The sequence below is a fragment of the Oncorhynchus keta genome, chromosome 21 (assembly GCF_023373465.1).
Source record: "Oncorhynchus keta strain PuntledgeMale-10-30-2019 chromosome 21, Oket_V2, whole genome shotgun sequence".
In the NCBI taxonomy this organism is placed as follows: Eukaryota; Metazoa; Chordata; class Actinopteri; order Salmoniformes; family Salmonidae; genus Oncorhynchus; species Oncorhynchus keta.
In genome coordinates, this window is record NC_068441.1 from 7,847,402 (window position 1) to 7,864,921 (window position 17,520).

The window sequence follows — 17,520 nt, forward strand, 5'->3', positions numbered from 1 at the left end:
AGCCTGAGAGCTTTATAACACATTCTGTAGCCTGAGGGCTTTATAACACATTCTGTAGCCTGAGGGCTTTATAACACATTCTGTAGCCTGAGAGCTTTATAACACATTCTGTAGCCTGAGGGCTTTATAACACATTCTGTAGCCTGAGAGCTTTATAACACATTCTGTAGCCTGAGGGCTTTATAACACATTCTGTAGCCTGAGAGCTTTATAACACATTCTGTAGCCTGAGAGCTTTATAACACATTCTGTAGCCTGAGAGCTTTATAACACATTCTGTAGCCTGAGAGCTTTATAACACATTATGTAGCCTGAGAGCTTTATAACACTTTATTCTGTAGCCTGAGGGCTTTATAACAAATTATGTAGCCTGAGGGCTTTATAGCACATTCTGTAGCCTGAGAGCTTTATAACACATTCTGTAGCCTGAGAGTTTATAACACATTATGTAGCCTGAGAGCTTTATAACATATTCTGTAGCCTGAGAGCTTTATAACACATTCTGTTGCCTGAGGGCTTTATAGCACATTCTGTAGCCTGAGAGCTTTATAACACATTCTGTAGCCTGAGAACTTTATAACACATTATGTAGCCTGAGGGCTTTATAACACATTCTGTAGCTTGAGAGCTTTATAACACATTCTGTAGCCTGAGAGCTTTATAACACATTCTGTAGCCTGAGAGCTTTATAACACATTCTGTAGCCTGAGGGCTTTATAGCACATTCTGTAGCCTGAGAGCTTTATAACACATTCTGTAGCCTGAGAGCTTTATAACACATTCTGTTGCCTGAGGGCTTTATAACACATTTTGTAGCTTGAGAGCTTTATAACACATTCTGTAGCCTGAGAGCTTTATAACACATTCTGTAGCCTGAGAGCTTTTTTAACACATTCTGTAGCCTGAGGGCTTTATAGCACATTCTGTAGCCTGAGAGCTTTATAACACATTCTGTAGCCTGAGAGCTTTATAGCACATTCTGTAGCCTGAGAGCTTTATAACACATTCTGTAGGCTGAGAGCTTTATAACACATTCTGTAGCCTGAGGGCTTTATAACACATTCTGTAGCCTGAGAGCTTTATAACACATTCTGTAGCCTGAGGGCTTTATAACACATTCTGTAGCCTGAGAGCTTTATAACACATTCTGTAGCATGAGAGCTTTATAACACATTCTGTAGCCTGAGAGCTTTATAACACATTCTGTAGCCTGAGAGCTTTATAACACATTCTGTAGCCTGAGAGCTTTATAACACATTCTGTAGCCTGAGGGCTTTATAACACATTCTGTAGCCTGAGAGCTTTATAACACATTCTGTAGCCTGAGGGCTTTATAACACATTCTGTAGCCTGAGAGCTTTATAACACATTCTGTAGCCTGAGAGCTTTATAACACATTCTGTAGCCTGAGAGCTTTATAACACATTCTGTAGCCTGAGAGCTTTATAACACATTCTGTAGCCTGAGAGCTTTATAACACATTCTGTAGCCTGAGAGCTTTATAACACATTCTGTAGCCTGAGAGCTTTATAACACATTCTGTAGCCTGAGGGCTTTATAACACATTCTGTAGCCTGAGAGCTTTATAACACATTCTGTAGCCTGAGAGCTTTATAACACATTCTGTAGCCTGAGAGCTTTATAACACATTCTGTAGCCTGAGAGCTTTATAACACATTATGTAGCCTGAGAGCTTTATAACACATTCTGTAGCCTGAGAGCTTTATAACACATTATGTAGCCTGAGGGAATGGAACCCTGCTTTCCACTAATCCTGGTTAAAACATTACAGTCCTGCACCCACCCAGACACACACGCACACACACATACACACATACACTCTCTTTCTGGTTTAAACATTGCAGTCGTATACACACAGAGACACGGACACAGATGATGGGTAATGATTTCAACAGGAATGCGATAAAGGTGTGTGTGCATTCGTGTGTGTGTTCGTGCTTAACCCTCACTATAACCTGCTGTCCTCTCTCCCCAGCCTGTCCCGGTACAGTGAGGACAACATGATGGATCCCTATAACTTGCTGTCCTCTCTCCCCAGCCTGTCCCGGTACAGTGAGGACAACATGATGGATCCCTATAACTTGCTGTCCTCTCTCCCCAGCCTGTCCCGGTACAGTGAGGACAACATGATGGATCCCTATAACCTGCTGTCCTCTCTCCCCAGCCTGTCCCGGTACAGTGAGGACAACATGATGGATCCCTATAACCTGCTGTCCTCTCTCCCCAGCCTGTCCCGGTACAGTGAGGACAACATGATGGATCCCTATAACCTGCTGTCCTCTCTCCCCAGCCTGTCCCGGTACAGTGAGGACAACATGATGGATCCCTATAACCTGCTGTCCTCTCTCCCCAGCCTGTCCCGGTACAGTGAGGACAACATGATGGATCCCTATAACCTGCTGTCCTCTTTCCCCAGCCTGTCCCGGTACAGTGAGGACAACATGATGGATCCCTATAACCTAGCCATCTGCTTCGGGCCCACACTGATGTCAGTCCCAGAGAGCTGTGACCAGGTGTCCTGCCAGGCCCACGTTAACGAGCTCATCAAGACCATCATCATCCACCACGACGGGGTCTTCCCCGGCCCACGGGACCTGCAGGGGCCCGTCTACATCAGCCCAGGGGCCACTGATGAGTACTGGTGAGTGGGGGCGCAGGAGTAGGGGACAGTGTGTGTGTGTGAGGCAGAGAGGTGCAGGGGCCCCTATACGAGTAGTGAGGTAGACACAAGGGACCTGTTTACTACTGAGGAGAACTGGTGAGCTGTGTGTGTGTGTGTGTGTGTGTGTGTGTGTGTGTGTGTGTGTGTGTGTGTGTGTGTGTGTGTGTGTGTGTGTGTGTGTGTGTGTGTGTGTGTGTGTGTGTGTGTGTGTGTGTGTGAGGGAGGGAGAGGTAGAGACGGGACGAGGGGATGGTGAAGGGTTTTGGAGGTGGGGGGGGTGTAGTGATTTAAGGGTCCAGCCCAGAGGAGCCAGAAGGATCTGCTTACCCAGAGAGTGCCGATCTTAGGCCCAAAAGACACACACACACACCTCTGGAATCCTGGCCTAGGTTGGACCAGTCCATTAGTGTAACAGTAGAAGTGGCAGGTAGGGAGGCATGCCGGCCATCCCAGAGACACTACAGTAACATCGAAGATCTCTCCGGTGAGGAAGATCTCTCCGGTGAGGAAGATCTCTCCGGTGAGGAAGAGCTCTCCGGTGAGGAAGATCTCTCCAGTGAGGAAGATCTCTCCGGGGAGGAAGATCTCTCCGGTTATGAAGATCTCTCCGGGGAGGAAGATCTCTCCGGTTATGAAGATCTCTCCGGTGAGGAAGATCTCTCCGGTGAGGAAGAGCTCTCCGGTGAGGAAGATCTCTCCGGTGAGGAAGATCCCCCCTGGTTATGAAGATCTCTCCGGTGAGGAAGAGCTCTCCGGTGAGGAAGATCCCCCCTGGTTATGAAGATCTCTCCGGTGAGGAAGATCTCTCCGTCTCTGGCCAGACCTGAAGTGTCTGTTTGTAACTAGATGAATGGAAGTATCTGATGTTGTCATCTTGAAACCATTTCATCTTTCATCCTCTCATTCATAAACACATGAGCTCTTTTAGCTGAAATGCGTGTGTTTATCAGCTGTAGGGGGTCACATGGTTTACACACTGACACACACACCCTCACCCTCACACATGTACATATCTGCTCAGTTGTGCTGCATGACCAGCTGTTTCACCAGTTGCTAATTTTCCCACCCCTATTCAAACTCAAATCTCTCTCTCAGTGATCCCCACTGTGAGCCCCCCCTGGTGGACATACCTGCTCCCGACACCATCTCTGTCATCCACAACAGCGATGATGGTGAGTACACAGCAATATGTACACACACACACACATGAACACACTGTTGAAAACATTTTTCCATAATTCACCTTTGAGCCGAAGCTTGCCCACTGATGTGGCAAACATGATGCCCATGGATGCCATGCTGCCCTCCCTCACTGACTCGCTCTGCCCCTAACTCTGAAGCTGCTTCTATCAGCAGCATTCTGCTTCTGACATCCCCTGGCCACGTCACACAGCCACACTCTGACCTCTTATATCTCCCTTATGAGCACTTCATAACAGCTGTGTGATCACTCTATGACTGTGTGCTCCCCAACCTCTTCGTCTGTAACCAACTGCTGTGGCACTAACCTGCTTGATACTAACACGCCTCCTTCTCTCTCCCCCTGCCCCTCCTCCCCTGTTTCTCCCCTCTCTCTCCCTTGTTTCTCCCCTCTCGTTTCCATCTCTCCCCTCTCTCTTCTGTTTCTCCCCTCTCTCCTCTGTTTATCCCCTCTCTCTTCTGTTTCTCCCCTCTCTCCCCTATCTCTCCCCTCTCCTCTGTTTCTCCCCTCTCTCCTCTGTTTCTCCCCTCTCTCCTCTGTTTCTCCCCTCTCTCTTCTGTTTCTCCCCCCTCTCTTCTGTTTCTCCCCTCTCTTTCTGTTTCTCTCCTCTCTCCCTCTCTCCTCTCTCTCCTCTGTTTCTCCCCTCTCTCTTCTGTTTCTCCCTCTCTCCTCTGTTTCTCCCCCTCTCTCTCTCTGTTTATCCCCTCTCTCTTCTGTTTCTCCCCTCTCTCTTCTGTTTCTCCCCTCTCTCTTCTGTTTCTCCCCTCTCTCCTATCTCTCCCCTCTCTCTTCTGTTTCTCCCCTCTCTCCTCTGTTTCCCTCTCTCTCTTCTCTTTCTCCCCTCTCTCTTCTGTTTCTCCCCCCTCTCTTCTGTTTCTCCCCTCTCTCCCCTATCTCTCCCCTCTCTCCTCTGTTTCTCCCCTCTCTCCTCTGTTTCTCCCCTCTCTCTTCTGTTTCTCCCCTCTCTTCTGTTTCTCCCCTCTCTCTTCTGTTTCTCCCCTCTCTCCTCTGTTTCTCCCCTCTCTCTTCTGTTTCTCCCCCTCTCTTCTGTTTCTCCCCTCTCTCCCCTATCTCTCCCCTCTCTCCTCTGTTTCTCCCCTCTCTCCTCTGTTTCTCCCCTCTCTCCTCTATCTCTCCCCTCTCTCCTCTGTTTCTCCCCTCTCTCTTCTGTTTCTCCCCTCTCTCCCCTATCTCTCCCCTCTCTCTTCTGTTTCTCCCCTCTCTCTTCTGTTTCTCCCCTCTCTCTTCTGTTTCTCCCCTCTCTCTTCTGTTTCTCCCCTCTCTCTCTCCTCTCTCTTCTGTTTCTCCCTCTCTCTTCTGTTTCTCCCCTCTCCTTCTATTCTCCCTCTCTCTTCTGTTTCTCCCCTCTCTCTTCTGTTTCTCCCCTCTCCTGTTCTCTCCCCTCTCTCTTCTGTTTCCCCTCTCCTTCCTTTCTCCCCTCTCTCTATCTGTTTCTCCCTCTCTCTTCTGTTTCTCCCTCTCTCTTCTGTTTCTCCCCTCTCTCTTCTGTTTATCCCCTCTCTCTTCTGTTTCTCCCTCTCTCTCTTCTGTTTCTCCCTCTCTCTTCTGTTTCTCCCCTCTCTCTTCTCTTTCTCCCCTCTCTCTTCTGTTTCTCCCTCTCTTCTGTTTCTCCCCTCTCTCTTCTGTTTCTCCCCTCTCTCTTCTGTTTCTCCCTCTCTTCTGTTTCTCCCCTCTGTTTCTCCCCTCTCTCTTCTGTTTCTCCCCCCTCCCTCTCTCCCTCTGTTTCTCCCCTCTCTCCCTGTTTCTCCCTCTCTCTTCTGTTTCTCCCCTCTCTCCTCTGTTTCTCCCCCTCTCTCTTCTGTTTCTCCCCCTCTCTCTTCTGTTTCTCCCCTCTCTCTTCTGTTTCTCCCCTCTCTCCCTGTTTCTCCCCTCTCTCCTCTGTTTCTCCCCCTCTCCCTGTTTCTCCCCTCTCTCCTCTGTTTCTCCCCTCTCTCTTCTGTTTCTCCCCTCTCTCTTCTGTTTCTCCCCTCTCTCCTCTGTTTCTCCCCTCTCTCCTCTGTTTCTCCCCTCTCTCTCTCTGTTTCTCCCCTCTCTCCTCTGTTTCTCCCTCTCTCCCTGTTTCTCCCCTCTCTCTTCTGTTTCTCCCCTCTCTCTTCTGTTTCTCCCCTCTCTCTCTGTTTCTTCCCCTCTCCCTGTTTCTCCCCTCTCTCTTCTGTTTCTCCCCTCTCTCCTCTGTTTCTCCCCCCTCTCTTCTGTTTCTCCCCCTCTCTCTCTCCCCTCTCTCCTCTGTTTCTCCCCTCTCTCCTCTGTTTCTCCCCTCTCTCCTCTGTTTCTCCCCTCTCTCCTCTGTTTCTCCCCTCTCTTCTGTTTCTCCCCTCTCTCCCTCTGTTTCTCCCCTCTCTCTTCTGTTTCTCCCCTCTCTCCTCTGTTTCTCCCCTCTCTCTTCTGTTTCTCCCCTCTCTCTTCTGTTTCTCCCCTCTCTCCTTCTGTTTCTCCCCTCTCTCCTCTGTTTCTCCCCCTCTCTCTGTTTCTCCCCTCTCTCCTCTGTTTCTCCCCTCTCTCCTCTGTTTCTCCCCTCTCTCTTCTGTTTCTCCCCTCTCTCTTCTGTTTCTCCCTCTCTCCTCTATTTCTCCCCCTCTCTTCTGTTTCTCCTCTATCTCCTCTGTTTCTCCCCTCTCTCTTCTATTTCTTCCCCTCTCTCCTCTGTTTCTCCCCTCTATGTTTCTCCTCTGTTTCTCCCCTCTCTCCTCTGTTTCTCCCCCTCTCCTCTGTTTCTCCCCTCTCTCCTCTGTTTCTCCCCTCTCCTCTGTTTCTCCCCTCTCTCTCTGTTTCTCCCTCTCTCTCTCTGTTTCTCCCCTCTCTCCCCTCTGTTTCTCCCCCTCTCCTCTGTTTCTCCCCTCTCTCTTCTGTTTCTCCTCTCTCTCTGTTTCTCCTCTCTCTCTGTTTCTTCCCCTCTCTCTTCTGTTTCTCCCCTCTCTCCTCTGTTTCTCCCCTCTCTCCTCTGTTTCTCCCCTCTCTCCTCTGTTTATCCCCTCTCTTCTGTTTCTCCCCCTATCTCTCCCCTCTCTCTTCTGTTTCTCCCCTCTCTCTTCTGTTTCTCCCCTCTCTCCCTATCTCTCCCCTCTCTCTCTGTTTCTGTTTCTCCCCTCTCCCCTCTATCCTCTGTTTCTCCCCCTCTCCTCTGTTTCTCCCCTCTCTCCTCTGTTTCTCCCCTCTCTCTTCTGTTTCTCCCCCCTCTTCTGTTTCTCCCCTCTCTCCCCTATCTCTCCCTCTCTCTTCTGTTTCTCCCCTCTCTCCTCTTTCTCCCTCTCCTCTGTTTCTCCCCCTCTCCTCTGTTTCTCCCCTCTCTCCTCTGTTTCTCCCCTCTCCCTCTGTTTCTGTTTCTCCCTCTCTCCCCTATCTCTCCCCTCTCTCTTCTGTTTCTCCCCTCTCTCCTCTGTTTCTCCCCCTCTCTTCTGTTTCTCCCCTCTCTCCTCTGTTTCTCCCCTCTCTCCCCTGTTTCTCCCCTCTCTCTTCTGTTTCTCCCTCTCTCTTCTGTTTCTCCCCTCTCTCCCTGTTTCTCCCCTCTCTCCTCTCTCTTCTCCTCCCCTCTCTTCTGTTTCTCCCCTCTCTTCTGTTTCTCCCTATCTCCTCTGTTTCTCCCCTCTCTCTTCTATTTCTTCCCTCTCTCTTCTGTTTCTCCCCTCTCTCCTCTGTTTCTCCCCTCTCTCCCCTCTCTCCTCTGTTTCTCTCCTCTGTTTCTCCCCTCTCTCCTCTGTTTCTCCCCTCTCTCTCTCCTCTGTTTCTCCCCTCTCTCTCTCTGTTTCTCCCCTCTCTCCTCTGTTTCTCCCCCTCTCTCTCTGTTTCTCCCCTCTCTCCCTGTCTCCCCTCTCTCTTCTGTTTCTCCCCTCTCTCCTCTGTTTCTCCCCTCTCTCCTCTGTTTCTCCCCTCTCTCCTCTGTTTCTCCCCTCTCTCCCCTGTTTCTCCCCTCTCTCTTCTGTTTCTCCCCCTCTCCTCTGTTTCTCCCCTCTCTTCTGTTTCTCCCCTCTCTCCTCTGTTTCTCCCCTCTCTCCTCTGTTTCTCCCCTCTCTTCTGTTTCTCCCCTCTCTCCTCTGTTTCTCTCCTCTGTTTCTCCCCTCTCTCCCCTCTCTCCCCTCTCTCTTCTGTTTCTCCCCTCTCTCCTCTGTTTCTCCCCTCTCTCCTCTGTTTCTCCCTCTCTCCCTGTTTCTCCCCTCTCTCTTCTGTTTCTCCCCTCTCTCTTCTGTTTCTCCCTCTCTCTCTGTTTCTCCCCCTCTCTTCTCTTCTCCCCTCTCCTCTTTTCTCCCTCTCTCTTCTGTTTCTCCCCTCTCTCTTCTCTTCTGTTTCTCCTCTTTCTCCCTCTCTCTCTTCTGTTTCTCCCCTCTCTTCTGTTTCTCCCCTCTCTCCTCTGTTTCTCCCCCTTTCTCCTCTTTCTCCCCTCTCTCCTCTGTTTCCCCTCTCTCTCTCTGTTTCCCCCTCTCTTCTGTTTCTCCCCTCTCCTCTGTTCTCCCCTCTCCTCTGTTTCTCCCTCTCTCCTCTGTTTCTCCCCTCTCTTTTCCCCTCTCTCCTCTGTTTCTCCCCTCTCTCTTCTGTTTCTCCCCTCTCTCCCTGTTTCTCCCTCTCTCCCCTGTTTCTCCCCTCTCCCTGTTTCTCCCCTCTCTCTTCTGTTTCTCCCCTCTCTCCCCTCTTTCTCCCCTCTCTCTTCTGTTTCTCCCCTCTCTCCTCTGTTTCTCCCCCTCTCCCCTGTTTCTCCCCTCTCTCCTCTGTTTCTCCCCTCTCTCCCCTATCTCTCCCCTCTCTCCTCTGTTTCTCCCCTCTCTCTTCTGTTTCTCCCCTCTCTCCACTGTTTCTCCCCTCTCTCCCCTGTTTCTCCCCTCTCTCTTCCCTGTTTCTCCCCCTCTCTTCCCTGTTTCTCCCCTCTCTCTCCCCTGTCTCTCCCCTCTCTCTCCCTGTTTCTCCCCTCTCTCCCTGTTTCTCCCCTCTCTCTTCTGTTTCTCCCCTCTCTCCTGTTTCTCCCCTCTCTCCCCTGTTTCTCCCCTCTCTCCCCTCTCCCTCTCTCTCTGTTTCTCCCTCTCTCTCTTCTGTTTCTCCCCTCTCTCCTCTGTTTCTCCCTCTCTCTTCTGTTTCTCCCCTCTCTTTTTCTCCCCTCTCTCCTCTGTTTCTCCCCTCTCTCTCCTCTGTTTCTCCCCTCTCTCTCCTCTGTTTCTCCCCCTCTCTCTCTGTTTCTCCCCTCTCTCTTCCCTGTTTCTCCCCTCTCTCTTCTGTTTCTCCCCTCTCTCTCCCCGTTTCTCCCCTCTCTCTTCTGTTTCTCCCCTCTCTCCCCTATCTCTCCCCTCTCTCTCTGTTTCTCCCCTCTCTCTTCTGTTTCTCCCCTCTCTCCCCTTCTTCTCCCTCTCTCCTCTGTTTCTCCCCTCTCTCTTCTGTTTCTCCCCTCTCTCCCCTGTTTCTCCCCTCTCTCCCCTGTTTCTCCCCTCTCCCCCCCTGTTTCTCCCCTCTCTCTCTGTTTCTCCCCTCTCTCCCTGTTTCTCCCCTCTCTCTCTTCCCTGTTTCTCCCCTCTCTCCCTGTTTCTCCCCTCTCTCCCCTGTTTCTCCCCTCTCTCTTCTGTTTCTCCCCTCTCTCCTCTGTTTCTCCCCATCTCTCTTCTGTTTCTCCCCTCTCTCCCCTCTCTCCCTGTTTCTCCCCTCTCTCTTTTTCCTGTTTCTCCCCTCTCTCCCCCGTTCTCTCCTCTCTCTCTTCTGTTTCTCCCCTCTCTCTTCCCTGTTTCTCCCCTCTCTCTTCTGTTTCTCCCCTCTCTTCCCTGTTTCTCCCCCTCTCTTCTGTTTCTCCCCTCTCTCCCCTGTTCTCCCCTCTCTCTTCTGTTTCTCCCCTCTCTCTCCCCTGTTCTCCCCTCTCTCCCCTGTTTCTCCCCTCTCTCTCTCTCCTGTTTCTCCCCTCTCTCTTCCTGTTTCTCCCCTCTCTTCTGTTTCTCCCCTCTCTCTTCTATTTCTCCCCTCTCTCTCCTGTTTCTCCCCTCTCTCCCCTGTTTCTCCCCTCTCTCCCCTGTTTCTCCCCTGACTCCACTGTTTCTCCCCTCTCCCCCCCGTTTCTCCCCTCTCTTTTCCCTGTTTCTCCTCTCTTCCCTGTTTCTCCCCTCTCTCTCCCCTGTTTCTCCCCTCTCTCTCCCCTCTCTCTCCCCTGTTTCTCCCCTCTCTCTTCTGTTTCTCCCCTTTCTCTTCTGTTTCTCCCCTTTCTCCCCCCTCTCTCCCTTGTTTCTCCCCTCTCTTTCCCCTGTTTCTCCCCTCTCTCTTTCCTGTTTCTCCCCTCTTTCTCCCCTCTGTCTCCCCTCTTTTCCCTGTTTCTCCCCTCTCTCTCCCCTGTTTCTCCCCTCTCTCCCCTCTCTCTTCTGTTTCTCCCCTCTTTCTCCCCTCTCTCTCCCTTGTTTCTCCTCTCTCTCCCATGTTTCTCCCCTCTCTCTTTCCTGTTTCTCCCCTCTTTCTCCCCTGTTTCTCCCCTCTCTCTTCCTTGTTTCTCCCCTCTCTCCCCTGTTTCTCCCCTCTCTCTTCTGTTTCTCCCCCCTCTCTTCCCTTTTTTCCCCTCTCTCTTCTGTTTCTCCCCTCTCTTCCCCCGTTTCTCCCATCTCTCTCTTCTATTTCTCCCCTCTCCTTCCCCCTGTTTCTCCCCTCTCTCTCCCCTGTTTCTCCCCTCTCTCTCTTCTATTTCTCCCCTCTCTCTCCCCCGTTTCTCCCCTCTCTCTCTTCTATTTCTCCCCTCTCTCTTCCCTGTTTCTCCCCTCTCTTTTCTCTTTTCCCTGTTTCTCCCCTCTCTTCCCTGTTTCTCCCCTCACTCTTCCCTGTTTCTCCCCTCTCTCCCCCATGTTTCTCCTCTCTTCCCTGTTTCTCCCCTCTCTCTTCCCTGTTTCTCCCCTCTCTCCCCCTGTTTCTCCCCTCTCTCTCCCCCGTTTCTCCCCTCTCGCTCTTCTATTTCTCCCCTCTCTCCCCCGTTTCTCCCATCTCCCCTCTCTCTTCCCTGTTTCTCCCCTCTCTTTTCCCTGTTTCTCCCCTCTCTCTTCCCTGTTTCTCCCGTCTCTCCCCCTGTTTCTCCGCCCTGTCTCTCCCCTGTTTCTCCCCTCTCCCTTCCCTTTTTTCCCCACTCTCTTCTGTTTCTCCCCTCTCTCTCCCCTGTTTCTCCCATCTCCCCTCTCTCTTCCCTGTTTCTCCCCTCTCTTTTCTCTTTTCCCTGTTTCTCCCCTCTCTCTTCCCCGTTTCTCCCCTCTCTCTCTTCTGTTTCTGCCCTCTCTCTCCCCGTTACTCCCATCTCCCCTCTCTCTTCCCTCTTTCTCCCCTCTCTTTTCTCTTTTCCCTGTTTCTCCCCTCTCTCTCCCGTTTCTCCCCTCTCTCTTCTGTTTCTCCCCTCTCTCTTCTGTTTCTCCCCTCTCTCTTCCGTTTCTCCCCTCTCTCTTCCGTTTCTCCCCTCTCTCTCCCGTTTCTCCCCTCTCTCTTCCGTTTCTCCCCTCTCTCTCCCGTTTCTCCCCTCTCTCTTCCGTTTCTCCCCTCTCTTCCATTTCTCCCCTCTCTCTTCTGTTTCTCCCCTCTCTTTTCTGTTTCTCCCATCTCTTTTCCATTTCTCCCCTCTCTCTTCCGTTTCTCCCCTCTCTCTTCCGTTTCTCCCCTCTCTCTTCTGTTTCTCCCCTCTCTCTTTTCTGTTTCTCCCCTCTCTTTTCCATCTCTCCCCTCTCTCCCGTTTCTCCCCTCTCTTTTCCATTTATCCCCTCTCTTCTGTTTCTCCCCTCTCTCTTCTGTATCTCCCCTCTGTCTTCTGTATCTCCCCTCTCTCTTCTGTTTCTCCCCTCTCTCTTCTGTTTCTCACCTCTCTCTTCTGTTTCTCCCCTCTCTCTTCCGTTTCTCCCCTCTCTCTCCCGTTTCTCCCCTCTCTCTCCCGTTTCTCCCCTCTCTCTTCCGTTTCTCCCCTCTCTCTTCCGTTTCTCCCCTCTCTCTTCTGTTTCTCCCCTCTCTCTTTCCTGTTTCTCCCCTCTCTTTTCCATCTCTCCCCTCTCTCTTCTGTTTCTCCCCTCTCTTTTCTGTTTCTCCCCTCTCTCTTCTGTTTCTCCCCTCTCTCTTCTGTTTCTCCCCTCTCTCTTTCCGTTTCTCCCATCTCTTTTCCATTTCTCCCCTCTCTCTTCTGTTTCTCCCCTCTCTCTTCTGTTTCTTCCCTCTCTGTCCCGTTTCTCCCCTCTCTCTTCTGTTTCTCCCCTCTCTCTTCTGTTTCTCCCCTCTCTTTTCCATTTCTCCCCTCTCTCTCCCGTTTCTCCCCCTCTCTTCTGTTTCTCCCCTCTCTCTTCTGTTTCTCCCCTCTCTCTTCCGTTTCTCCCCTCTCTCTTCTGTTTCTCCCCTCTCTCTTCCGTTTCTCCCCTCTCTCTTCCGTTTCTCCCCTCTCTTTTCCGTTTCTCCCCTCTCTTTTCCGTTTCTCCCATCTCTTTTCCATTTCTCCCCTCTCTCTTCTGTTTCTCCCCTCTCTCTTCTGTTTCTCCCCTCTCTCTTCCATTTCTCCCCTCTCTCTTCTGTTTCTCCCCTCTCTCCCCTGTTTCTCCCCTCTCTTTTCCATTTCTCCCCTATCTCCCGTTTCTCCCTTCTCTTTTCCATTTCTCCCCTCTCTTCTGTTTCTCCCCTCTCTCTTCTGTTTCTCCCCTCTCTCTTCTGTTTCTCCCCTCTCTCTTCTGTTTCTCCCCTCTCTCTTCTGTTTCTCCCCTCTCTCTTCCGTTTCTCCCCTCTCTCTTCCGTTTCTCCCCTCTCTCTTCCGTTTCTCCCCTCTCTCTTTCTGTTTCTCCCCTCTCTTTTCCATTTCTCCCCTCTCTTTTCCATTTCTCCCCTCTCTCTTCTGTTTCTCCCCTCTCTTTTCCATTTCTCCCCTCTCTCTTCTGTTTCTCCCCTCTCTCCCCTGTTTCTCCCCTCTCTCCCCTGTTTCTCCCCTCTCTTTTCCATCTCTCCCCTCTTCTGTTTCTCCCCTCTCTCCCCTGTTTCTCCCCTCTCTTTTCCATTTCTCCCCTCTCTCCCCTGTTTCTCCCCTCTCTTTTCCATTTCTCCCCTCTCTCTTCCTGTTTCTCCCCTCTCTCTTCCTGTTTCTCCCCTCTCTCTTCTGTTTCTCCCCTCTCTCTTCTGTTTCTCCCCTCTCTCTCCTGTTTCTCCCCTCTCTCTTCCGTTTCTCCCCTCTCTCTTCTGTTTCTCCCCTCTCTGTTTCTCCCCTCTCTCCCCTGTTTCTCCCCTCTCTTTTCCATTTCTCCCCTCTTTTTCCCTGTTTCTCCCCTCTCTCTTCCATTTCTCCCCTCTCTCTTCTGTTTCTCCCCTCTCTCTCCCGTTTCTCCCCTCTCTTCCCGTTTCTCCCCTCTCTCTTCCGTTTCTCCCCTCTCTCTTCTGTTTCTCCCCTCTCTTTTCCATTTCTCCCCTCTCTTCTGTTTCTCCCCTCTCTCTTCTGTTTCTCCCCTCTCTCTTCCGTTTCTCCCCTCTCTCTTCTGTTTCTCCCCTCTCTCTCCCGTTTCTCCCCTCTCTCTTCTGTTTCTCCCCTCTCTCTTCTGTTTCTCCCCTCTCTCTTCTGTTTCTCCCCTCTCTCTTCTGTTTCTCCCCTCTCTCTTCTGTTTCTCCCCTCTCTCTCCCGTTTCTCCCCTCTCTCTTCTGTTTCTCCCCTCTCTCTTCTGTTTCTCCCCTCTCTCTTCCGTTTCTCCCCTCTCTCTTCTGTTTCTCCCCTCTCTCTTCCGTTTCTCCCCTCTCTTTTCAATTTCTCCCTCTCTCTTCCCCGTTTCTCCCCTCTCTCTTCCGTTTCTCCCCTCTCTCTTCTGTTTCTCCCCTCTCTCTCCCGTTTCTCCCCTCTCTCTTCTGTTTCTCCCCTCTCTCTTCCGTTTCTCCCCTCTCTCTTCCGTTTCTCCCCTCTCTCTCCCGTTTCTCCCCTCTCTCTTCCGTTTCTCCCCTCTCTCTTCCGTTTCTCCCCTCTCTTCCGTTTCTCCCCTCTCTCTTCTGTTTCTCCCCTCTCTCTTCTGTTTCTCCCCTCTCTCTTCCGTTTCTCCCCTCTCTCTTCTGTTTCTCCCCTCTCTCTCCCGTTTCTCCCCTCTCTCTTCTGTTTCTCCCCTCTCTTTTCCATTTCTCCCCTCTCTCTCCCGTTTCTCCCCCCTCTCTCCCGTTTCTCCCCTCTCTCTTCCGTTTCTCCCCTCTCTCTTCCGTTTCTCCCCTCTCTCTTCCGTTTCTCCCCTCTCTTGTTTCTCTCCTCTCTCTTCCGTTTCTCCCCTCTCTCTTCTGTTTCTCCCCTCTCTCTCCCGTTTCTCCCCTCTCTCTTCTGTTTCTCCCCTCTCTCTTTCCGTTTCTCCCCTCTCTCTTCTGTTTCTCCCCTCTCTCTTCTGTTTCTCCCCTCTCTCTTCTGTTTCTCCCCTCTCTCTTCTGTTTCTCCCCTCTCTCTTCTGTTTCTCCCCTCTCCCTCCCGTTTCTCCCCTCTCTTTTCCATTTCTCCCCTCACTCTTCCCTGTTTCTCCCCCTGTCCACCCCCCATTTCTCTCTCTCTCTCTTTATTTCTCCCTCCCCCTTCCTACACTCTCTCTGACTCTCAGGCTCGTTGGTCGTTTCAGAATCGGACCCAATAGAGGCCATTGCTCGCTTCGACTTCTCTGGACGGACCAACCAGGAGCTGTCATTTAAGAAGGGCGCGTCTCTCCTCCTTTTCCAGCGAGCCAGTGATGACTGGTGGGAGGGCCGACACAACGGAGTGGACGGACTGGTGCCTCACCAGTACATAGTGGTTCAGGACATGTAAGAAACCACAAGACCAGTGGACACCAGTTTACACTAGTACAGAAGGTTTCAGACCAGTACAGACCTGTTCAGCTCAGAATAAACCAGTACAAACCACTTTAGACCAGTACAGACCTGTCCAGATCAGTATAGATCCGTTTAGACCAGTACAAACCAGTATAGACCAGTACAGACCAACATAGAGAATATGAGAGAAAGGAGTTCTAGTTGGCTTGGCTGTAGTCTGATGGTTGTGTGTTCCAGGCCGGACGGAGGCAGAGGCAGTCCGAAGTCTGAAGCGGAGTTGCAGGAGGAGAGAGTGTCTACTAGGGGCACTGCTGCCTCTCCTACTGGAGCTCATGTAGCAGACATCTACCTAGCCAACCTCAACAAGTAAGACACACCCGGCATCAATCAATCACAGTATAGCATCTCGTCATTTACACCTTCACTGACCCAATCAGATCTCGGTCTGTTTTCACCTTCTCACTAACCATTCTGATCTCTCCCTTGTTTCTCTTTTTCTTTCTTTCTCTCTCTCCCTCTTTCTCTCTCTCCCTCTTTCTCCCTCTTTCCCTCTTTCTCCCTCTTTCCCTCTTTCTCTCTCTCCCTCTTTCTCTCTCTCTCTCGCCTTCACTTTTCTTTCTCCCCCCCACCTCTCTATGTCTCTCTCTCTGTCAGGATGAGGAAGAGGCCTGAGTTGGGGAGTATCCGTAGGACCTTTTGGGGGTCTGAGGGAGTCCAGGGGGGTGATGTGTCCCTGTCTGGGGCGACAGGAGGGGGCGTAAGGACAGCCAGTCTGCCAGTGGGAGGGGCTCTGGTGAAGGAGGGCGGCGACAAGCGACCGGTCAGCGCCCACAGTGTCCTCAACTCCTCGATCACGCGCCACTCCTCTCTCAAGACCAAGGTAGCGTCAAAAACATAGCTTCCATTAGTGCCGTACTATCGCTCTTTTTCAGTTGTTGGGTCTTATTATCTGTCGGTGGAGGCTGCTGAGGGGAGGACGACTCATACTAATGGCTGGAACGGAGTCAATGGAGTCGTACCAAAGACATCAAACACGGTGTTTCCATGTTGTTTGATGCCCTTCCAGCCATTGTTATGAGCTGTCCTCCACCGTCCTCCCCTCAGCAGCCTCCACTGTTCTCTATTCATTCTTGTTATTGCTGATTGCAACGACTCTCATTTGTTGTGTAGGTGGAGAGCCCTCAGTTCTGCAAGGCGACTACCACGGGCCGCTCTAAGAGCTTCAGCAACCACCGGCCCCTGGATCCTGAGGTCATCGCTCAGATGGAGCCCACCTCACAGGTGCGCCCGTCTCTGACCTCTGACACCGCACCTCTCACCTTTGACCCCTCACTCCTCAGGCAAATGTGTGTGCGTGTGTATTCTGATTTGTATCTGTCCGACGTCTCCTGTTTCAGGATATCGAGGCGGCTATGAGCTCTGCTCTGAGTGAGCTGAAAGAGCTGGAGAGGCAGAGCAGTGTCAAGCACACGCACACCCCCGACGTGGTGCTGGACACACTGGAGCAGCTGAAGGGTGTGTGTGGGGGTGGCGGGGCGTCCGAGCCCTCCAGTCCCCTCCACTCCCGTCTGCTGAGGGACAGCGAGGGCGCAGGGCCTCCACACTCACACCCCCTCCAACGCAGCGCCTCGTCCGCTAGCGACGTCCCCTCCTCCTTCCGCCCCTCCAAGCCCAGGAGCCCCCTGCCCTCTTCCGCATCCTCCTCTCTCGCCTCCTCAGCCCTCTCTGCCTCCACTCCCTCCTTCCGAGAGCCTCGCCCTCCAGCCACGCGGCCCAAGCCGGTGGTTTTCCCCAAGGGTGGAGGAGGCGGCAGTCCGGCTATGGGCTCCCCAACCACCACTGTCCCCCAACCCCTCCTCCCCCACCCCCACCCCAACCCAATGACAAGTCCTGCCCTGCCTGAGGGCACTCTCTCTCTCACACACACACACACACACACACACACACACACACACACACACACACACACACACACACACACACACACACACACACACACACACACACACACACACACACACACACACACCCCTTCGATCCTCACACCCTGTCCCCATCTCCTCTCGCCCCAGTAATAAGTGGGATAGCTCCAATCTTGGATCAGCTTACCCTCGCAAACTCTTAACCATTTATGGGGAAAACCCCGAACCATATGTAAAGCATCCTTGACACAACTCTGCCCCCTCTTGGTAGCTTCAGTCATCACACCTACCTTCTGACTGACACGGACTAGTACAGAAAATCAAACAAGGCATCCAAATGGACAAACAGGCTGACAAAAAGAGATATGGCGCCTGTACTGTATATACCGGTGTGAGGTGTGCCTGTGTGAGGTGTGTGTGTGTATGAGGTGTGTGTGAGGTGTGCCTGTGTGAGGTGTGTGTGAGGTGTGTGTGTGTATGAGGTGTGTGTGTGTGTGGCATACCTTACACTTGAGTGAGAGCACCGTTTGATTTTAAATAGATGGTGACATTTAAGGACATTTATCCCCAACTAACCTTGAGAATACTGGAGTGGACGGGAGGAGTGGTTCACCTGGTTGGCTGTGTGTGTGGCAGTGTGACTCCTGGATTCCACACTCTCTGAGAACACACAGACCGACTGTGGAAACAGAGAACCCTAACTAACTCTGTAGAAACTCCGTGACCTGTTCACTCTGCTGCTTCAAGACTGGGCAAGACTGGATCTGCCAGCCTGGACAGAGAGAGAGAGAGAGAGAGAGAGAGAGAGAGAGAGAGAGTTGGACTGACAGATGGATGGAGGGACAGAGGACCAGAAGATGCAGCAACTCCGGTGAAAAGCCGGGCTATATCGCCGATAGAAAAGCTCTGGAGTAGAGTGCAGGGGGAATCCCTGCTTCTATGTGAGGAGGAGAGAGCTATAGGTTACATCTCTGATCCTC

The 17,520-nt window shown here is 51.8% G+C and overlaps 1 protein-coding gene across 1 annotated transcript in view; it reads left to right on the top strand.

Moving 5' to 3' along the window:
- Positions 1 to 16,644, top strand: part of LOC118400053 (SLIT-ROBO Rho GTPase-activating protein 2-like) — a 142,209-nt gene extending 125,565 nt beyond the window's left edge. The window contains 8 exon segments of the mRNA XM_052473283.1: positions 2,438 to 2,662; positions 3,779 to 3,855; positions 14,411 to 14,609; positions 14,856 to 14,984; positions 15,273 to 15,498; positions 15,789 to 15,899; positions 16,016 to 16,457; positions 16,460 to 16,644. Coding sequence (XP_052329243.1) covers positions 2,438 to 2,662; positions 3,779 to 3,855; positions 14,411 to 14,609; positions 14,856 to 14,984; positions 15,273 to 15,498; positions 15,789 to 15,899; positions 16,016 to 16,457; positions 16,460 to 16,521 — 1,471 coding nt within the window. The 3' untranslated portion in view covers positions 16,522 to 16,644.
- The last annotated feature ends 876 nt before the right edge of the window (positions 16,645 to 17,520 follow it).